At 42.3% G+C, this 21141-nt stretch overlaps 1 protein-coding gene across 1 annotated transcript in view; it reads left to right on the plus strand.

Moving 5' to 3' along the window:
• FARP2 (FERM, ARH/RhoGEF and pleckstrin domain protein 2) overlaps positions 1-21141 on the plus strand; it is a 172075-nt gene that overhangs the window by 42190 nt on the left and 108744 nt on the right. The window contains exon 3 of the mRNA XM_040348878.1: positions 20798-20902. Coding sequence (XP_040204812.1) covers positions 20798-20902 — 105 coding nt within the window. The remainder of the gene's footprint in view (positions 1-20797; positions 20903-21141) is intronic.

The following is a 21141-nucleotide window of genomic DNA, read 5'->3' on the forward strand; positions in this document are numbered from 1 at the left end:
TGTTTCCCTGGAAGCCCAGGTTCTGAATCTAGGGAAGCAACTGTCGAAACTTAGAAGACCCTCCGTACTAAAGGAGAGCCGGGAATGACCCCGGCAGGTGCCAGCACAGAGGCGGGTGGAGACAAAGAGGTACAGGCACTAGAAACTAGTAGATGGGTGACAGCCAGGAAGGATAGAGTGGGAAGTGCCAGAAAGGCCAATTCTGGGCTGGAGCATCCCAAAAGTATGCGCCATTCAGTGACATTGGTGAAATCGGTCAAGGACCAGCACTGCTGGAGCCGAGGGACTCTCCTAGCTGCCAGGGAAGAACGCCTCCAGTGAGAGTGGGGGGGAAGCGAAGGAAAAGTATAGACAGATTCTGGTGGTAGGGTACTCCATTCTTAGGACAGAGAGGGCAAGTTGTCTACTGGGCGCTCTGGTTCGACACATCACGGATCTGGTGGACAGATTACTGGGAGTGGCTGGGGAAGACTCGGCTGTCAGGCACCGATGACGAAGTCAGAGGCAGATGGAGTGTCCAAAAAAAACGATTTTAGGGACTGTTGAACGAGGCGAATTTAGATTTTGTGGGAATTTCGAAGACCTGGTTCAACAGCTCTCATGATTGTCTGGCAACCATTCAAGGGTATTCCCTTTATCGCAGGGATAGAGGGTAAAAGGGGGGGGGGGGTATGCCAATATATCAAGAATAATGTACAAGTGAATGTGAGAGATGACATCAATAAGAGGGCTAGGGAGGAGGTGGAATCCTTATGGGTAGAGCTCCAAAGGGATGAAGCTAAGGGGGAAAATAATACTGGGAGTATGCTATAGGCCCCCTAACCTGAGGGAGGAGGGGGAGACAGACCTCTTATCACAATCTGAATTGGCAGCAAGGATGGGAAGTGGTATCATAATCTTGCAGGACAATTTCATGGGTCAGATGGTAGATGCACTAACTAGAAACAAGGCGTTATAAATTGGGATAAAATCTTACAAACAAAGAACGTTGGGGAGAGAAGGGTTTGCTTTAAGAGCATATTATATAAGGGAATTAGCCAGTGCATGCCATTGGGAAATACATTTAAAAGCGTGAACAAGAAACCTGGATGGCTTCACGCCAATGTAAAAATGCATATAAAAGCAAAGGAGAAGCCTTTAAAAAATACCAGGCTGAGGGATCATCTTCAGCATTCAGACTTTACAAAAAGTGCAACAAGATATGTAAGGATGCAATTAGGGTGGCTAAGATGGAACACAAAAGACACATAGTGGAGGAGAGTAAAAAAAAAATCCCAAGAAATTCTTTATGTACATAAATGGTAAGAAAGGGAGGTCAGATCTTATTGGTCCCATAAAGAATGAGGAAGGGAATTTGGTTACTAAGGATGGAGAGATGGTAAAGATATTGAATGTATTCTTCTCAGTCTTAACAAGGGAATCGGAGGGGCTTCAGTAACCAAAACTGCAGTATTTGTCCTCATGACACATCGCAGGAAGCACCCTCATGGCTAACAGAGGACAGAATTAGAAATAGACTTGGGGAAACTTAACGTTAATAAATCGCCAGGACCAGATGGCTTGCACCCAACGGTACTTGGGGAACTCAGTCAAGTAATTGTCAGACCATTGTTCCTAATTTTTACTGACAATCTACTGACTGGAATGGTACCAGCTGATTGGAGAAAAGCCAATGTAGCACCAATATTTAAAAAAGGCCCAAAATATTTTCCTGGAAATAACAGATCAGTTAGCCTAACATCAATGGTATGCAAGCTCTTGGAGGGGATGATAAGGGATTATATACAAGATTTTAGTAATGAAAACAGTATCATTAGAAGTAATCGGCATGGATTAATGAAGAATCGTTCTTGCAAAACCAATCTAGCTGCCATCTAGATAAAGTAAGGCCTGTAGACGTGTATCTGGATTTTGCAAAAGCCGTTGACACAGTTCCCCGTAAACGTTTACTGTACATCCTACCTAACATCCGTTGGCATGGACCATAGGGTGAGTACATGGATTGAAAACTATCTATAAGGGCAAGTTCAGAGGGTGGTGATAAATGTGAATATTTTGGAATTGTCAGGAGTGGGAAGTGGGGTCCCCCAGGGTTCTGTGCTGGGACCAATCATGTTTAATTTGTTCATAAACGACCTGGAGGAGGGGATAAACAGTTCAATCTCTGTATTTGCAGATGTCACCAAGCTAAGCGGGACAATAGCTTCTCCGCGGGGTGTGGAAACCTTGCAAGAAGATCTAAACAAATGAATGGGGTGGGCAACCGCATGGCAAATGAGGTTTAATGTAGAAAAGTTTAAAATCATGCGTTTGGGTGGCAAAAAATGAATGCAATCTACTTACTAGGGGGTGAACTTCTGGTGAATCTAGGATGGAAAAGGACCTGGGGGTCCTAGTAGATGATAGGCTGAGCAATGGCATGCAATGCCAAGCTGCTGCTAACAAATCAAACGGAATATTTGCATGCATTAAAAAGGGGATTAGCTCCAGAGATAAATTGATAATTCTCCCACTCTACCGGACTCTGGTCTGGACTCACCTGGAGTATGCTGTTCAGTTCTGGGCACCAGTCCTCATGAAGGATGTACTGGAAATGGAGCGAGTACAAAGAAGGGCAACACTTCTATGAAGAAAAGCAGTGAGCACTGAACTTATTTTCTCTGTAGAAGAGGCGCTTGAGAGCGGATATAATTTCAATTTGCAATTACTATACTGGTGACCACACAATAGGGACAAAACTTTTTTGTGAAAGGTAGTTTAATTAGAAGAAAAAAGGTTTAACCTTTAAACTGCGTAGAGGGTTCTTTACTGTAAGAGCGGCAAGAATGTGGAATGCCCTTTGACAGGCGGTTGTTTCAGCGGGGAGTATCGATAGTTTCAAAAAAACATTAGATAAGAACCTGAATGACCTCAACATACAGGGATATACAATGTAATACTGCCATATAATCACACATAAGTTAGACTTGATGGACTTGTGTTTTTTTTTTCAACCTCACCTACTATGTAACTATTGTAAGTAGTGCTGCAGTAGGCAGAAGCAGCTCATCAGCTGTAACAAATGCCAACCTGCCCTGCTGTCTGCTAGGACAGACTGTATCCTAAAGTTTCTCAAAAGCTGGTTGGCGGCTAACTACTCAACCCAACTTCTGTGTTCTAAGCATCTCTTCTAAGTAAAGGCACACAGATTTGTTCAAATGTTTTTATTTTCTCTTAGGAAAGTCATCAAAATAAACATGCATGCTTAAAACCCCAACCTCATTCCAAAGAAAAAAGCCCTACACCGCATGGGCCAACCCACTTAATCTCAAATAAAATTCCCCAGCAGCAAACAGAAACCAACACTTTTGCAAATAAGAAAAAAAACATATTTTTTTTGTGCCCAGAAACCCTTCCAACCCTTTTGTGACGCAGTCTACTGAGATGCCCAGAACCAGCTCCTGTGGGATTCCATTTCACCTTTTCATGGCTCACACTTTCTGTATGCAGCTTAAGGACCACTTCACGTCGATATACGTCGGCAGAATGGCACGGCTGGGCACAAACATGTACTTGTACGTGATTTCTTAAGCCCAGCCGTGGGGTCACGAGCGTGCCGCTTGCGGCGTGCTCGCGACCTGATCCAAAGCTCCATGACCACGCCCCCACGATCGGTCACCGGAGCTGAAGAACAGGGAGAGGTGTGTGTGTCATTGATCGTCTGTTCCCTGATATATGGAACGATGATCAATGACGTCACACGTCTAGCCCCGCCCCCTACCGTTAGAAACACATATGAGGTCACAATTGACCCCTACAGTGCCCCTAGTGGTTAACGCCTAAACTGCAATTGTTGTCATTTTCACAATAAACAATTCATTTTTATAACACTTTTTGCTGTGAAAACGACAATGGTCCCATAAATGTGTCAAAATTGTCCAATGTGTCCACCATAATGTCGCAGTCATGAAAAAAATCGCTGATCGCCGCCATTAGTAGTAAAAAAAAATATTAATAAAAATGCAATAAAACTATCCCCTATTTTGTAAACGCTATAAATTGTGCGCAAACCAATTGATAAACCCTTTTTGCGATTTTTTTTTTTTTTTTTTTTTTTACCAAAAATAGGTAGAAGAATACGTATCGGCCTAAACTGAGGACAAAAAAAAAAAAATTTTATATTTTTTTTGGGGGATATTTATTATAGCAAAAAGTAAAAAATATAGATATTTTTTTTTCAAAATTGACGCTCTATTTTTGTTTATCGCACAAAAAATAAAAACCGCAGAGGTGATCAAATACCACCAAAAGAAAGCTCTATTTGTGGGGAAAAGAAGGACGCCAATTTTGTTTAGGAGCCACGTTGCACGACCGTGCAATTGTCATTTAAATCGACGCAGTGCCGAATCGCAAAAAGGGGCCTGGTCCTTTTACCTGCATATTGGTCCGGGTCTTAAGTGGTTAAAACTGGTCATAGACTGTTCTCTTACAGTATTTAGGTACATTGGGTTATGCTTCTGCCTCCAGGAAACTGGCAAATCGTAACTGTAAGAACCCACTCCCACCGTGCCTCAGTTCTTTAACTCAGTGTTTCCCAACTCCAGTCCTCAGGGCACAGCAACAGGTCATGTTTTCAGGCTTTCCATTATTTTGCACAGGTGATTTGATCAGTTTCCCTGCCTTAGTAATTACCACAGCCGTTTCATCTGATGGAAATCCTGAAAACCTGACCTGTTGGTGTGCCCCGAGGACTGGAGTTGAAAAACACTGCTTTAACTAGTGTCCTAATGAGAATGGAAAGAGGGGGGGAAAAAAAACCTGTTCTTAGTTTTTATCAAGTTTTATTTTTATCTAGTAAACTTCAGGAGAGCCACAAGAGGCTCGTTTTGCAGATTTCCAGATTGGCTGATCCTTGGCATTGCCATAAAAACTGTATCGGGACTCCACTGAGAAAAAGCAGGGCTGGTACTGGATTCTGTGTAAGGCGCACGTCTAGGTACCTTTTGCAGAGTGCTTCACAGATTGAGGGGCCGCAATGTACACATCTGGTAAAATACTGTCCCTGAAGAGTACTCAAGGGGTATGCCCTCAAGTGGGTTAAAGACTGCAAGGAGTGGCGTGCTCTCTGGGTACTGCCTTTTTATTCCCTGATTTGTTTTGGTGGAAATTTTGGGCCCCTGTTGAACCTAAGCTGCAGTAAATAGGGCTTTTGTCCGTTTTACAGGTAACTGGGCTATGTTGGTGTATAAGCCCAGTTTCCACCCTAAGGGGTTAATACGCAGTTAGACCTGGACCTCCATGTTAACCAGCAAATCCCCTTCCTAATGATGGGGGCCCCCCTCTCATCAGAGTGGTGGGACATCTTCTGGCCTTCACTGCTATCCGTTACCATAAATTTTCAGGCATTTGTATCTAAATGTTATATACAGGTACATTTCCACCCTGTTTCATGTTGTCAAACTTGCCAACATCCCTGCAAAGATTAGCAGACCTTCATACTGCTAAAGCACAGCTCCTCTCTCAAGGGTTTATAACCATTGTCCTGGAAAGGAGAGGTTTCTATTCAAACCTGTTCATTCTCCCCAAAGCTAAGCGGGGCATCTGCCCCATAATTGATCTTAAGTCTCCCAACCCCATCTTCCGAGTACAAAAATTCCTGGTTTAATACTCTGGAACTCAGTGTGATTTTTGATTATTCCTTCAATACTGGACCTCTCGTCTACAATTTCATCCAACCAGGATTCATCGGACAATGCTATGGCAGTGGCTTGCACTTGCTGTCTGAGAAGAACCAGAAGTCATGTAGCCCTAAAGAGAAGCAGATCTGATTTTTGGCTTGGACAGAACTTCATGTTCCAGCCCTGACCCTTGTGCCAAACATGGCAAGCTGGCAGGTAGACTACCCCAGTTGTCAATGTTTGAATTCAGGAAAATGGTCTATTCACCTATTCAAACTATTTCAAGACCACTGTAGCAGGTTGGGGATGCCCAATGTTGATCTCATGGCTTCCAGGTACAACAACAGACTGGCCAGGTTTGCCTCCATATCCAGGGATCCTCTAGGTGGATGCTAGAGTGTTCAAATCTTCTGTCCCAAGTGCCGGTTTGCTGCCCTACTTTGCCCCTGGTTTAATGGCCTTGGCTGTTGAGGGCCAGGTCCTGGGGGGGCAGGACCCAAATTCAGTTTTTTCTACTCTCTTGAATGTTTTTGTAAATCGACTATAACTCGACTTGTACTTTGTATTATATTTCCCGTAGATAAAAAAAATAAAGTATAACCGACAAAGCTACACTCAGCTTTTTATCAGTCCATATGTCACACCATGATAGTACCCCAACATCCCTTTGACAAGCTCATGAGATAAAGCAGAGCTATGCAGCCATTGCTGCTGCACTATCCTGCATTTCTAATGTGTATCTGAGGAACTTTCACGTTTGATTGTTTAATTGCTCTGGATGAGAATGCTTTGTATAATATAGTAGCTGCAGTGATTCTCGGATATGTCCATGCCTGCTCTATGAGTCAAGAGGGAGGCACACGAACACCCACATCATTACAGAAGAAAATGCTTCTGGCATAAAGTGCAAATATTGCTATCAACAAGAAGTCTGTTAGAGAATTGCATGCCCTAAATGGATTAGCGGCGGAAACGGCAGAAGCACCTTTTAAGCCAGTTGAACTTGCAAAAGACTGTTTTCTTGATTTATTTAAATGTGTGTGTCTACTGTTGTTGTTAAGTTTCAGCAGCACAAATAAGTTGACAACTAACAAATTCGGACTTGCTTTTGCTTACGTTCTAAGGGCCAGTTCACACCACATGCAGTCAGTATGCTTTTTTTTGTGCATCAAAAATGCACAGACAGTAGATTATATGGTTTTCAATGGCATAGTTCCCACCAGTACTTGCAGTTCCAGTGCGTTTTAGTTCCAGGAAAAAAATACAACGTGCTGCATTTTTCCTGTACTGGAACGCTGTAAAATGCACTAGAACACGCATGTTTTTCTCTCTTTTTTTTTTTTTTTTTAAGATTAAGCAAAAAGAGGGGGGGGGGGGAATGCACTAGACTGCACCAAAAACACATCGAAAATGCACTGTAACGCATCAAAAATGCGCATGCAGAAAAGCATCTGGAATGCATCCGGACTGTGTTTCTAGGGCAGTGGTTCTCAACCTGGGGGTCGAGACCCCCATGGGGATCAAATGACGATTTGCCAGGGGTCAACAAATCCTGGGCTGTTCCTGAAGCCCGTCCCATCTCCCAGCCTTTTTGCGTCTGCCCAGCAGGGCTGTCCCTGGAAGCCTGTGGAAGCCTACCTGGGCTGTCTCTGGAAGCCTGTGAAAGCCTACCTGGGCCGTCTCTGGAGCCAGCAGCCGCCCATTTGGCCTCTTCACAGCCACCCATTCAGATCACGGCATTGCTGGGGGGCAGAGACTAGAGGTCAGCTGACTGTCGAGGAATGTGAAGTGGGAGGGGCTGGAGGAGACCCCATCTCCTGAGAGAGCTAGAAAGAGAAAGAGAGGTACATCCTAAAATGTACCATAAGGGGTTTTAATACTGTATGAGTGGAAAGGACTCCGGAGCGCTAAATGTTCGTGGGATAGGGGTGCAAATTCTTTGTCTAGCCTTGGATGCTGACAACCCACGCTACAAAAATAATTTTACTGTTAGTGGGTCCCCACAACTTGGGAAATTTTATTAAGGGGTCACGGCATTAATAAGGTTGAGAACCACTGTTCTAGGGTGTGAACTTGCCCTAAAAGTGAATTTAATCAGTAAAGCCTCGTCCATTTTTTTGTTGCATGCAAGTCTCATGTCGAAAATGAAGAGGTTACTCGCCAATGCGAAAATCCTTGTATGATAGAATACAACTTCAGAAGTGATGTAATGTGTTGAATAGTTTTGTATGTACTCTTTTGTTTCTGAGCATGCAAGGTCTTGCTCTCACAGTTTTATTTCGGACGAAAACTGTACTAATTTAACGGATATCAGATGTTGAGTTCATGTACGACAAAACTGTTCTAGTCTTCACATCCAGCTTTTGTCAGAAAAATCAGCCGTCGCAAGCACCATACTTTACTTCATATCGCGTGTACTGTTTTGCTTAAGATTGCACTTAAGGCTATCCTGGTGAGAAAGCCTACCTTCCTAATTCATTTTGGCTAATTTAAAAAAATTCACATATGCTTTGTTTTCTCAATGTTAACACTATTCTAGCCACCTGAGAACAAGCCCCTAGTGTTTACAGTGCCTTGAAAAAGTATTCGTACACATTTTGTCATGTTACAACCAAAAACATACATTTATTTTATTGGGATTTTATGTGATATACCAACACAAAATGGCACATAATTGTGAACTGGAAGGAAAATAATAAATCATGGTTTTCAATATTTTTTTTTTTACAAATAAATTTCTGAAAAGTGTGGCGTGCATTTGTATTCAGCCCCCCTGAGTAAATACTTGTAGAATCACCTTTCTCTACAAATACAACTGCAAGTCTTTTTTGGAGATGTCTCTACCAGCTTTGCACATCTAGAGAGTGACATTTTGCCTGTTTCTTTGCAAAATGGCTCAAGCTCTGTCAGATTGTATATAGTGTCTGTGAACAGCAATTTTCAAGTTTTGCTACAGATTCTTAATTGGATTTAGGTCTGGACTTAGAATGGCCTAGTCTAAAGCATGAATATGCTTTTGATCTAAACCATTCCATTGTAGCTCTGGCTGTATGTTTATAGTCGTTGTCCTGCTGGACGGTGAACCTCCGCCCCAGTCAAGTCTTTTGCAGACTCTTAACAGGTTTTCTGTTAAGCTTGCCCTGTATGTGGCTTCATCCATCTTCCCATCAACTCTGACCAGCTTCCCTGTCCCTGCTGAAGAAAAGCATCTCCACAACATGATGTTGCCACCACCATGTTTCACAGTGTAAATGGCAAGGCTGTGGAGTCGGTGTCGAGGAGTCGGAGGAAATTTTGGGTACCTGGAGTTGGAGTCGGCAAACAATGCACCGACTCCAAATCCGACTCCTACCAAATTTAGATTGTCGGAACATTTAGGAGTCAAAACATTTATCTACCGACTCCACAGCCCTGGTAAATGGCGTGTTCAAGGTGATGTGTTAGTTTTCCGCCACACATAGCATTTTGCTTTAAGGCCAAAAAGTTCAATTTTGGTCACATCTGACCAGAGCACCTTCTTCCACATGTTTGCTGTGTCCCCCACCTGACATTTTTCAAACGGCAAACAGGACTTCTTAAGGCTTTCTTTTAACAATAGCCGTCTTTTTGCCACACTTCCATAAAGACCAGATTTGTGGAGTGCACAACTGATAGTTGTCCTGTGGACAGATTCTCCCACCTGAGCTGTGGCTCTCTGCAGCTCCTGCAGAGTTACCATGGGCCTCTTGTCTGCTTCTCTGATGCTCTCCTTGCCCGGCCTGTCAGTTTAGGTGGACAGCCATGTCTTGGTAGGTTTGTAGTTGTGTCATATTCAATCCATTTTCAGAAAAAGTGAAAGAACAGTGCTCCGTGAGATGTTCAAAGCTTGGGATATTTTTTCATAACCTAACCCTGCCTTAAACTTCTCCAACTATATTCCTGACCTGTCTGGTGTGTTTCTTGGCCGTCATGATCCTGTTTGTTCACTAAGGTCTCTAACAAACCTCTGAGGGCTTCACAGAACAGCTGTATTTATACTGAGATTAAATTACACACAGGTGGACTCTTAGGGCGGTATCAGAGTAAAGGGGGCCGAATACAAATGCAAGCCACACATTTCAAATATTTACAGTATCTAACAAAAGTGAGTACACCCCTCACATTTTTGTAAATATTTTATTATATCTTTTCATGTGACAGCACTGAAGAAATTACACTTTCCTACAATGTAAAGTAGTGAGTGTACAGCTTGTATAACAGTTGACATTTGCTGTCCCATCAAAATAACCCCACACAGCCATTAATGTCTAAACTTTTTTTTTTTTATCTTGATGCATTGCATGCATTAGGATAAAAAAAAACTTCTGCCTTTACAACTCCTTTAACTGAACTACCTGAAGTTAGAAGCTGGCTACCATGTATACCTGCAGCAGGTTTTGCACTCAGTTTTAGTAAATCAATCCCCCCAGAAGTGTGAAGTCTGTGTTCACACTAGTGTCATCCACTCTTTCTTTACGTGATTATTATTAAACCGTGGGTAAACATCCAACGGAAATAGGTCCCACAGGGAATGATGGAATGATTGTTGTTTAAAATCTTCAATTTGCTATTCAAAAAAAAAATTCTGAACCAATTTATTTTATTTTGGCCCACGGCTGGTTACCAAACCACTTGTGTGGCCCTTCAAAAGGTTGAGCATCCCTGTTATACGTAAAACTAAATTGTTATAATAAAAGATTGATCTACACCGAGAACTGAGTTCTCACAGTTCTATGAACAGAGAGCTGCTAACTGTCAGTCACAGCTCTCTGTTCTGCTCCCTCCTCTCTCATTGGAGCGCTGGGCTGTGGATGGGGCAGGGGCAGCCAGCTTAGGCTCTCAGTGGCTCGCTGAGAGGCTGACCTAGGTGTCGGTCCAGGCATCTGGCAGATTCAGACTCCATTGTCATGATGACGTGGAGCCTGGACCGACTTCTGTTACATCGGTAGAAAGCGGACTTCAGCCCGTACTCTGAAAACGAGAGTGAAAAATGAACTGCACTTCTGTGTTCCATAGAAGTACAGCCAAACTAACTCAGGCTGGACTTCTCCTTTTAAATAGGTACGAATTGTTGAATGCTGTATAGATGTCATCAGGCCTCACTATATACACACAAACCTGGTGTTGTTTTCCAGCAGGTATACTGCCTGCTGCAGTTGCAAACTATTGTCGGAGTATTAAAAAAAAAAAAACACAGAATCAGGATTGTCTTCTGTGTGGATTCATCAAGCCTTGAAGAGAGGGAAGCGAAGGCACAGTTCCCGGGTAGTGTAAGGAACATGTCATTTTGTGATGGTCTCAGACAAGGAGGAAACGTCCCAGGATGACTCCTTTCTTTTCTTTTGTTCAATTTGCAGATTTTCATTTTGCGTTTCACATTTGTTTTTAGTAATTTTTTGTGTAATGCTATTCGTGTGTGTGTGTGTGTGTGTGTGTGTGTGTGTGTGTGTGTGTGTGTGTAAAAAGTCTCTTCCATGGATGGACACACTCATTAATCTGCACCCACACTGCTTCTGCATTGAGCTTTCATAACACGGAAAGGTCACATCAGATCTCTAATTCTACAGTACATGAGAAACAATGTGGCTGCTCTTTTCGCAAACTTAATATGAAGGACCTCAGATTCTGTTTTAAATGGGCTATTATTATTTAAAAAGTGCTGGTAAATTGGTGTCTTTTTAAACTTTCTAAAATGGCAAAGCGGGGCCCTTTTTGCTCTGTTTAGTATTCACACCAGCAGCATTCACTACCTCACAGACCCTGCAATGAAAAGGTAGTGGTGCTGATACACTGTAATGCCCCATTTACACCTGAGTGTTTTGTAGCTTGAAGCCTCAAGCTTCGAAACCCTGGAGTGGGAAATTAAATAAATTTTTCTCTATGGAGGTGGTTCACATCTCCACTCCAAAATGCCAGAAGCAAAACTCCTGAAGCTCAAAGTTCGGGCGCTTTTTTTTTGTAGCTCAATTCGGGCAGATTTGTCCGTTTTTTATTTCTTCTTTCCACATTGGTGACCTTTTGACCTGGCAAAATCACGTGACTTCCTGCCTGACAACGCTACGCACAGCTGTGAATGCAGTCTAAACAAAATAATGCACTATAGGCTTTTCTTATTTCATTTTCAAACTTTATTCAGTTCTATTGGCCACAGTGTGGTGGCTTGTGTTGCACCACGCGGTGCTAAAAAAAAAAAAATGGACTGCATGCTGTATGTACTTTTAGGTGCACAGTGCAGTGTTTTACAAGTTGTAGATTAGGATTCACACCTATGCATTTTTTTGTGCATTTTGCAGATTTTCACTACAGCCCATTTACAATGGTTTCCTATGGAACACGTTCTGTAAAGCAAATCTGCAAAATGCAAAAAGCAATAAAAATGCGTAGGTGTGAATCAAGCCTTATGCCCTGTACACACGATCGGAATTTCCGTTGAGATAAAATCCAATGGAATTTTCCATTGGAATTCCGTTCAAGCTGTCTTGCATACCCACTGTCAGACCAAATTCCGACCGTCCAAAACGTGGTGACGTAAAACACGACGACGAGCTGAGAAAAATGAAGTTCAATGCTCCTGAGCATGCGTCGACTTGATTCTGAGCATGCGTTTTTTCTCCGTCGGAGTTCCACACAGACGATCGGAATTTCCGAAGAGGATAAAACATGTTCTATTTCTAAACTCCGACGGAAAAAAGTCCAATGTGGCCCACACACGGTCAGAATATCCAATGAAAAAAATCCATCTGACTTTTTTCATCGGAAATTCCGATCGTGTGTACAAGGCTTTAGAAAGGATCAGGATAATATTATTTTCCTTACTTTTTATCACTTCTTTTCCTTAATTTTAGAGTATTGAAGTGCAGAAGTTGGATGAAGAATTTAATGCAATATAACAATTTATCATAGCGTAATTTCCATTTCCTCCTACTTTTTCACCCCACCCCTTTTACCTATGTTGCTGGGTTCTTCTCATAAAACCTTCCAAGCAAGTCCTGCTGCAACTGCTGCTCTCTGGATGCGTTGTGTATTCGCTCCTGCAGCCTCTTGGGATATGTGACATGGATCTCCAAAAGGTTAGGAGAAAATGACTCTGCCAGATTAAAAAAACTATATAGAAATGGCTAGAATCTTTTATATACTTTTTTTATTTTTGTGCAGGATGAGGGGGCTATGGAGGCAGGAACCTTTTAAAGCGACCTAAAGTGTCGGATTCCTAAAACCTACCACTTGCTGTGGTTGCTCCTCACGACACCTGTGTCCATTACAGGGTCATCCTCTGAGTGTGTGTGTAAATAAATATAAAAAATATATATATATATATATATATATATATATATATATATATATATATATATATATATATATATATATATAATATAAAAATAATTATATCGGTGTATACAATTGCGACACAAGTCATATTGTATTTGAATGTTATCAAAAATGACCTTTCCTTTTCAATCTGCAGTGCTGTAATCTTCTGTAAAAGACAATGCAATATGGCTACCTGGGGGTGTTCTGTACACAGGTGGTGTACAGAACGCCCCCAGAAATGTAATTTCCTGCTTGTGTGATTGGCTCACTGTTTTTTCCAGAATTCTGCACAGAAGATACAAGTCAGATTTTTGGCACCCCTTTCAACAAAAATTTCATTTTTGGTGCGATACTATCAAAGGGAAATCACGCCTAAAGCTGACCATACATTATACAATTTTCTTGTACAACTTTCCTTTTAGATTTACCTTCAACTATGTAGTACAGGGGCCTGCTTGATTGCCTACAAATTGAAAGTGTTTAGGTTTGACTTCCCATATTACATGGTTTTGGTAAATCTAAAGGAAAGTTGTACAAGGAATTGCATAATGTATGGCTAGCCTAAAGGGATGCAGACCCAGCAGCTTTCCTCATTAGAGCCCTGCAGGTGCAGCAGCTGGTTGATAACTATAAAACCATTTTACATACAGATTTACGCAGCATGTGGACATAGACAAACCGCTATTTCATCTGAACAACAAGAGATAGGAATCTGCAGCAAAGTTTGTTAAAATACTTTTAATGTATATAGATCAACCAAAGGGTGTGGGCAGGGGAAACCATCCCTGCCGGGAGAAGTCAGTGAATATTGCTGGCGGCTATAGCAGCCGCTTGCGATAATCGCAAATGAATCCAGCAGGCTGGTTGTATCCAAGCTTAAATTTGAACTTGGTACAATTAGCCTGCTCATTAATGGCTCGAATCAGTTCAGCAGGAACTGGCTGAGATTCAAACTGTGTATGGCCAGTTATGCTCTCTAAGCTGGCCATACACTAATAGATTTCATTCAGTCAGCCTGTAGGCTGAACTAAAGAAGTTGAACAGATTCCTCCACCCACACAAACTGCATGAATAATTCCTGCCAGGCTATTCTAACAACCATGGCACTGGCTCTGATTGGCTGTAGGTGCTGTTTGTCTGACAATATTCACATCTTATCCTTTCACAAGTCGTTTGAGTAATCCACTCTTTATGAGCTACCAGGAATTAACAGTGTTAGACTTTCATCCAAAAATCTAACCATGTATCGTAAACTTTCATCCAAAAATCTAACCATGTATCGTAACTTAAAGGGGTTTTAAAGGTAAAAGTGTTTTTACCTTAATGCATCCTATGCATTAAGGTAAAAAAACATCTGATAGCACGGCCCCCCCCCCCAGCCCCCGTTTTACTTACCTCTCCACTCGAAAGTTCGGTTTCCAGCCTGGCCGTTGATTGGCTAGGCTGGGAGGATTGATAGCAGCGCAGTCATTGGCTGGCGCTGCTGTTAATCACAGCGGATGCCGGGGGCGGGGCCGAGTGTGATACAGTCGGCGGCTATGGGCGCCGCTGTTTCACGGGAGCGCGCTCGCAAAAGCTTTCCACCATGCGAGGGCACGCGCATGAACGTGGAAAGCTTTTGTGAGGAGGAGCAGAGACAGCCGCCAAGGGACCCCAGAAGAAACGGATCCGGGCCACTCTGTTCAAAACGAACTGCACAGCGGAGGTAAGTATAACATGTTTGTTATTTTTAAACAAAAAAAATCTTTCCTTTAGTGTCCCTTTTAAGTTCTCTTCCAAGTTGAACGATGCCCAGCATCATTTCACCTCCACTTCCTTTGAGCCTCATGGACACACCTCTTGAAGGTGCTTCATCTCATCGGCCTAGGATCACAATACAGTGCTGCAGAGAATGGCACTGATAAGTAAAGTGGATGTAAACCTTCACATATTCCTAGTGAAGTGAACAACCCCAGATGATACACAGAGATGAAACAAATCTCCCTACATAAGTTTTGCATGTATATCTGCTGTCTTCAGCTTTATATACGGTTTAGAAAGTTCAGATCATTTTAGGAGATTTTCTCTTCCTGGTCAGCACTGCAGTGAAGCCTAAGCATACAGCCAAGATGGCTGATTTGGAGGAGAAAGGCACACACCCCCTTCCCTCATAGGTAGAGTCTTTCACAGCTAATCTATTTATAGCCCCATCCCCCAACACAAAACTCCTGGCTGCTTTTATCATATGTGATGGACAACTTGTCAGGAGTTATCAGACTGATAACAGAAGAACGGTGTAGGAGACCGCTACGGGACATAGTGCTTTGAAGAGAGATAACAAAACATTGCAGATATGTGTCCAGCTCAAATTTCATGAATTGGGTTTACATCCACTTTAAGGTATAGTTTACAGTTTGTGGGGCTGGCTTTGAGTGTATCCTTTTATAACAAAACGGTATTACTTGTAAAGATGTTTCCTGTTAGTACTGGAATGCAGTCTGGCATTTGATTAATGGATCAGTGATGTGCAGTGTTCAATGGACAGTCCAGTTTAAGCAGACTCTAATTGAGATGCAGGATGTCTTAGTGCACATAATAGGGTTAACACAATGGAATTTCTCTGGTCTCACAGGCTTATTCTGTTATTTGCATTTGTTGGGGAATTTTCTGAATTCCAGAAAGAATTGTGTCCAGATGCTAAGACTGCTTCAGTTAATAGTCCAAAGCTTTCATTTTCTCCTAAGTCTACATAGGTCCCTTTTTGGCTACAAAAGATCTAAAGGTGCCAAAACAGTTATGACCTTCCTCTCAAGTTTCATTGGTTAGTTTTTCAGATTTATAGATACAGAATACCTTCTGCAAATTACAGCTAGGGTTGTCTCTGCACTGTAAATATTCCAGCATCCCCTGCTCCCCAGAGCTGACACTTAGTTTGGAGCCAAGACCATAGATGGCTGATAAAAATAAATGGTTTAGAAACGCATTAAAGTGACAGTAAACTCTGGATTATAAAAATGTATATTCTTTTCAGGTATGTAATCTTAGTTTTTGTAAAGTCAAAAATAAAAAACATTGCATTAAACAAATGCGATTTCTCATATTTGCACTGTATTTCCCACTACCGATGCTCTAGTATACCTGGTTGATCCTGCCTGTGCTGCTCCTCCTACAAATATACTGACCACAGTAGCAAGGCAGCCGGTTCAGGCTATCGTGGTCAGTTTACGTCTTGCGCCATCACGCCAAAGATACATGCCTGTATCTTCCGTAATCAATACGAAGCCCTGACAGTCTCTGATCTTGGATGGGGAAAAGGAAGGGGGGCCCTGAATCTGATTGTGTTCAATTTGCTATGGAAGCACAAAAGCTCCGTGGCAATATCGCTTCAGGTTCTGACGTACTGCCCTGACACTCTTCACACCCACCGTGCATCGCTGTGGAGCTGACATCGATCACGTGACCTGCAGTTTGAAGCTGCACAACACAGCCAGCAAGCAAGTTTTTTTTCTTTTAACAAAGCAAACCCAGTGCAGTGAACCTTCATGTGATCAGTAGGCACATAAAGGTGATTTTCGCAAGGTTAACAACCACTTGACTTCCAGACGATTTACTCTCTTCGACCAGAGCATTTTTTGCTATATCTCACTGTGCTACTTTAAATGACAATTGCGTGGTCATGCAATGCTGTACACAAATGACATTCAAGTCACTCCCCCCCCCACAGATCTTTCTTTTGGTGGTATTTTATCACCTCCTGTTTTTTTTTTTTTTTTTTTTTTGTGCTATAAACCAAAAAAATTAGAAAATCAAATTTATTAATAAAATTAGGCCAATATGTATTCGGCACCCGCTGATTGGCTTGTGCTGTGACTAATCGCAGCACAAGCAGCGTGCACCCCTTACCCAGAAGTGCCAGATCACCTACTAGATACGCAATGAGAGAGTGGGTAACCGCTCAAAGAGAACCAGGTAATCTGATTCCTGTGGTCCGAGCCAAGGGTGCAGGCAGTGCAATCAAAATGCAGGTTAGGATGAAGGAAAAAAGCTGGGACAGCCGCACTCCAAAAAAACTCCTCCTTTAATTAAAAATCACAAAAATACATGCCACAGCAAAAAACAGCACAACAAAAGAAAAGCTTATATATTATAGCTTTTCTTTTGTTGTGCTGTTTTTTGCTGTGGCATGTATTTTGTGATTTTTAATTAAAGGAGGAGTTTTTTTGGAGTGCGGCTGTCCCAGCTTTTTTCCTTCATACTAGATACGCAATACTGCACAGAAGAGCCACTTTGCGACCCTGTAATGTTTTTTTTTTTTGTTTTGTTTTTTACAAATATGTGAAAAGTGTGGCATGCATTTGTATTCACCCCCCCCCCCCCTGCAATTTAAGCTTCAAGTTTTTTTGGGTATGTCGCTACCAGTTTTGCACATCTAGAGAGTGACATTTTTGCCCTTTTCTTCTTTGTGAAATACCTCAAGCTCTGTCAGATTTGATGGAGAGCGTTTGTGAACAATATCTTTTCAAGTCTTGCCACAGATTCTCGATTGGATTTAGGTCTGGACTTTGACTGGGCAATTCTAACACATGAATATGCTTTGATTTAAAACATTCCATTGCAGCTCTGGCTGTATGTTTAGGGTCGTTGTCCTGCTGGAAGGTGAACCTCCACCTCAGTCTTAAGTCTTTTGAAGACTCTAACAGGTTTTCTTCTAAGATTTGCCCTGTATTTGGCTCCATCCATCTTCCCATCAACTGTGATCAACTTCCCTGCTGAAGAAAAAGCATCCCCCAATACATGATGCTACCACCACCATGTTTCACGTTAATGATGGTATGTTTAGGGTGATGTGCAGTGTTGGTTTTCTGCCACACATAACATTTTGCTTTTTAGGTTCAATTCTTTTAAAGGGGTTGTAAAGGTACATTTTTTTTCCCTAAATGGCTTCCTTTACCTTACTGCAGTCCTCCTTCACTTACCTCATCCTTCGATTTTGCTTTTAAATGTCATTATGTCTTGACAAAAAAGTAACCAGATGAGGATGCTCCGGTACCTTATAACAAATACCATACGATACCTGAGATTGGCCTATGTTTGTATATAAAATAAAGTCCAGGGGTCCTCTCCGGGACCTAAAAATAAGTATGTGTGTGTATGTATGTGTATTTATAATAATAGATTGAGAGAGAGAGATTATCCCATAAGCCTCATGATGTGCAAGAGGGTTTCACGCCTACCCAGAGGCCCAGAAAACTATAAAGAGGTAGTGAAAAAAATACCCCAAAAATTTGCCCAGAGAGCGATTACCAGACTCTGCGTACTGTTATTCGGCAGTAAATAACCAAAAATAAGAAATAAAGGAAAAAAGAAAAGAGGGAAAGAGTAGGAAAGAAAGGAAAAAGTAAGTGCGGAGAAGAAAGTAAGCCCGTCCCAGGGGATCCAAGGCCAGCAACGGCAGGCTTGTTACAATTTCCTATAGGTCTAAAAAGTGGCAAGGTGGTGTCATCGCTGGAAACTGGTCCAGCCAGGGTTGCCAAATCTTATGGACTTTGTCCCTATTATCCGCGAGTATGGCCGTAAGCTTTTCGGTCGTCAGAGTACCATGCACCCATTGCTTCACCACCTCAAAAGAGAGGAGAGTGTTTTCCACGCCTTCACAATGGTTTGTTTAGTAGCCATAAAAATGTGTGTTGCCAAGACGCGTTGTCGTTTTGTTAATTCTAAGATAGGTTTATGAAGTAGAGCTTCCCACGGGTCCTTGCATATATTAGAATGGAAGAGCGTATTGACCAACGTGTACACCCAAATCCACAGCCTTTTAACTTTGGGGCACGTCCACTATATGTGCTTGATATCGCCCAAATCAGAACAACCCCTAAAACAACGCTGGATACATAGGAAGGTATTTTGCTATTCTAACTGGGGTGTAACCATCCGGACATAACTTTTGTACGTATTCTCTAGCGCTATGACATCACAGGAAGAACGAAACCATAAAACTATATGTATAGCCTGTTGCCCTGTCACAGAGCTTATACATCTTGACCCCATATGTGGCAAGCTTGCTGGTGAGATACTGTTTCAAAGAAAGGCGGTTAGAAAATGTAATCAGGGACGCAGACAGCTTGACAGGGAATAAACAAGACTGCCAACTGTTGGTTGGAGTGGTTTACGAGGGGGCGAATTTTGTGGAGCTGATCGTATTGAGGGTTACACCTGATTGTCATTAAAGTGCATGAATCGCAAGATCTGCTCGTATCTAGTCCTGGCCATGGAAGTAGAGAACACGGGTATATGATGAATTGGGTTAGTGGACCAATATGACCGCCACTGTGTTTTCTACTGATACTGCACTTGGGTGGGCTGGGCGCAGGCGCTGGCAGGTATCTGGGCTGATCCTGCTAACGCTGTGTTTTTGGGAACACTGGGGACGCTAATATAGTTGTGATCAGTTCAAAGATGTTGATCCGTTCAAACACTATACTAGTAAGGGAGGTGTATTGTGTGTGTGTGTGTGTGTGTGTGTGTGTGTGTGTGTGTGTGTGTTAGCGCTACTGGCACTAATCTGACGCTGCCTGGGATTGACTCTGACCCTAACTGGCACTGAAACCTAAATGATGTCACCCCGTGGCACTAATACGATCAGAAAAAATATCTGTACACTATACCTGTGTTGGGGAGAAAGGATTAACTGGGGGGGGGGGGGGGATAGGCGATCAGGGTGTTAATCCTTAGGTAATATATGGTGCGTACTCTGACGCTATAAAATACTGATGGTGACCCTAACTAGCATCACCTGTGACACCAAATACAGTGATCAGAAGAGAGATCTATACACTATACTAGTGACTCTGGTAACGGGGTGAAAGGGTTTACTGGGGGGTTATCGGAGGGTTAAACCTTTATTAGGGGGTTAATGGGGGATACACTAAACCTACATGGGCCTACTACCGGCTGCTTTAACACTGATTAGTGTCACACCAGTACAGCGATAAGTGAAAAATCTGAAAACTGCACTTGGTGGCACTGTGACAGGGAGTGAAAGGGTTAACTGGGGGGTGAAAGGTGTGCTGGTGTCAGTGTAGTGGTGTGTACTCAGTGAGATGTCCTCTCCTCCTCGCCCTGGAACCGAAAAGGGCTCCCCGAGGGGAGATGACGTTGCTTCCTCAGCCTGTGTTTACATTACACAGGCAGAGGATAGTCTCTCATTCGCCAGAACCGATCACCAGGTCCAGGCCAGAAATCATTGGCCTGGGCCTGGAGACTGATTGGTTCTGGAACTAATATGATCGCCGTGGGGACGTACAGTGACGGCGACTCGCCCAGGAGAGCACAACTGTGGCGGACAGTCGGGAACTAGTTGAACCAATATCTATGGCTTTGTTATTTATGGGCGTTAAGCTGGTTTTGCCTTTTGTGTTCTGTCCATCCAGATGCAATGACATCATCTGTCTTTTGCCAGCTGATTCTATTTTATTCTGTTGTCTAACCGTTCACTGTCATAGCATAAGACATTGGGAGGCCATCCCAATAAAATAAAAATAACTCTGAGCAGGAGGTGGATAATGTCTGTGTCCAGATTTCTGAAGATAAAATGGATTCTTAAACAGAATTCCCAGCTGCTATCGAGGGATTGGGAGGTTATATTTACAGAGTGCATTGTTGCTATGGATGCAGGGAGGGAGAAATGTTGAACTTTTTGTAAATGTATAGCTGCTTACAATATGAAAATTAATTTTATAGTGTATCCGCTTCTAAATGTAGATGGGTTTTCTTTTAAAAGGCATTTCTGGTCCTATCTGTGTTTTTACAAAAAATCTTTTTGTCTTGTGCAGCCGAAGACCGTGGGCCAAGCATTGTTATGCCAAGTGTTCTTGCATCTGAATGTGGTGGAGACGGACTATTTTGGTATTGAGTTCCAGACGGCACAGTCACAGTGGGTATGTAACGCTACTATGTTTCACTTTACATTCTCAACTCTATTTATATCATTATTTATTTGTGGATTGTTGCTTAAATTAATATTTTTGGTTTACGAAAATGTTAGTGCCTACTTGTGTGATTTGTATTTAGGCCACAACTGTACTTTGTTTATTTTATGTGACTAGATTTATTTGCATTTTTCATTTTGTAAATTCGTCACAATTCAATAACTTATTGTTACATGTTTAAGCCACCT

Source organism: Rana temporaria, chromosome 4 (assembly GCF_905171775.1).
Source record: "Rana temporaria chromosome 4, aRanTem1.1, whole genome shotgun sequence".
Lineage (NCBI taxonomy): Eukaryota > Metazoa > Chordata > Amphibia > Anura > Ranidae > Rana > Rana temporaria.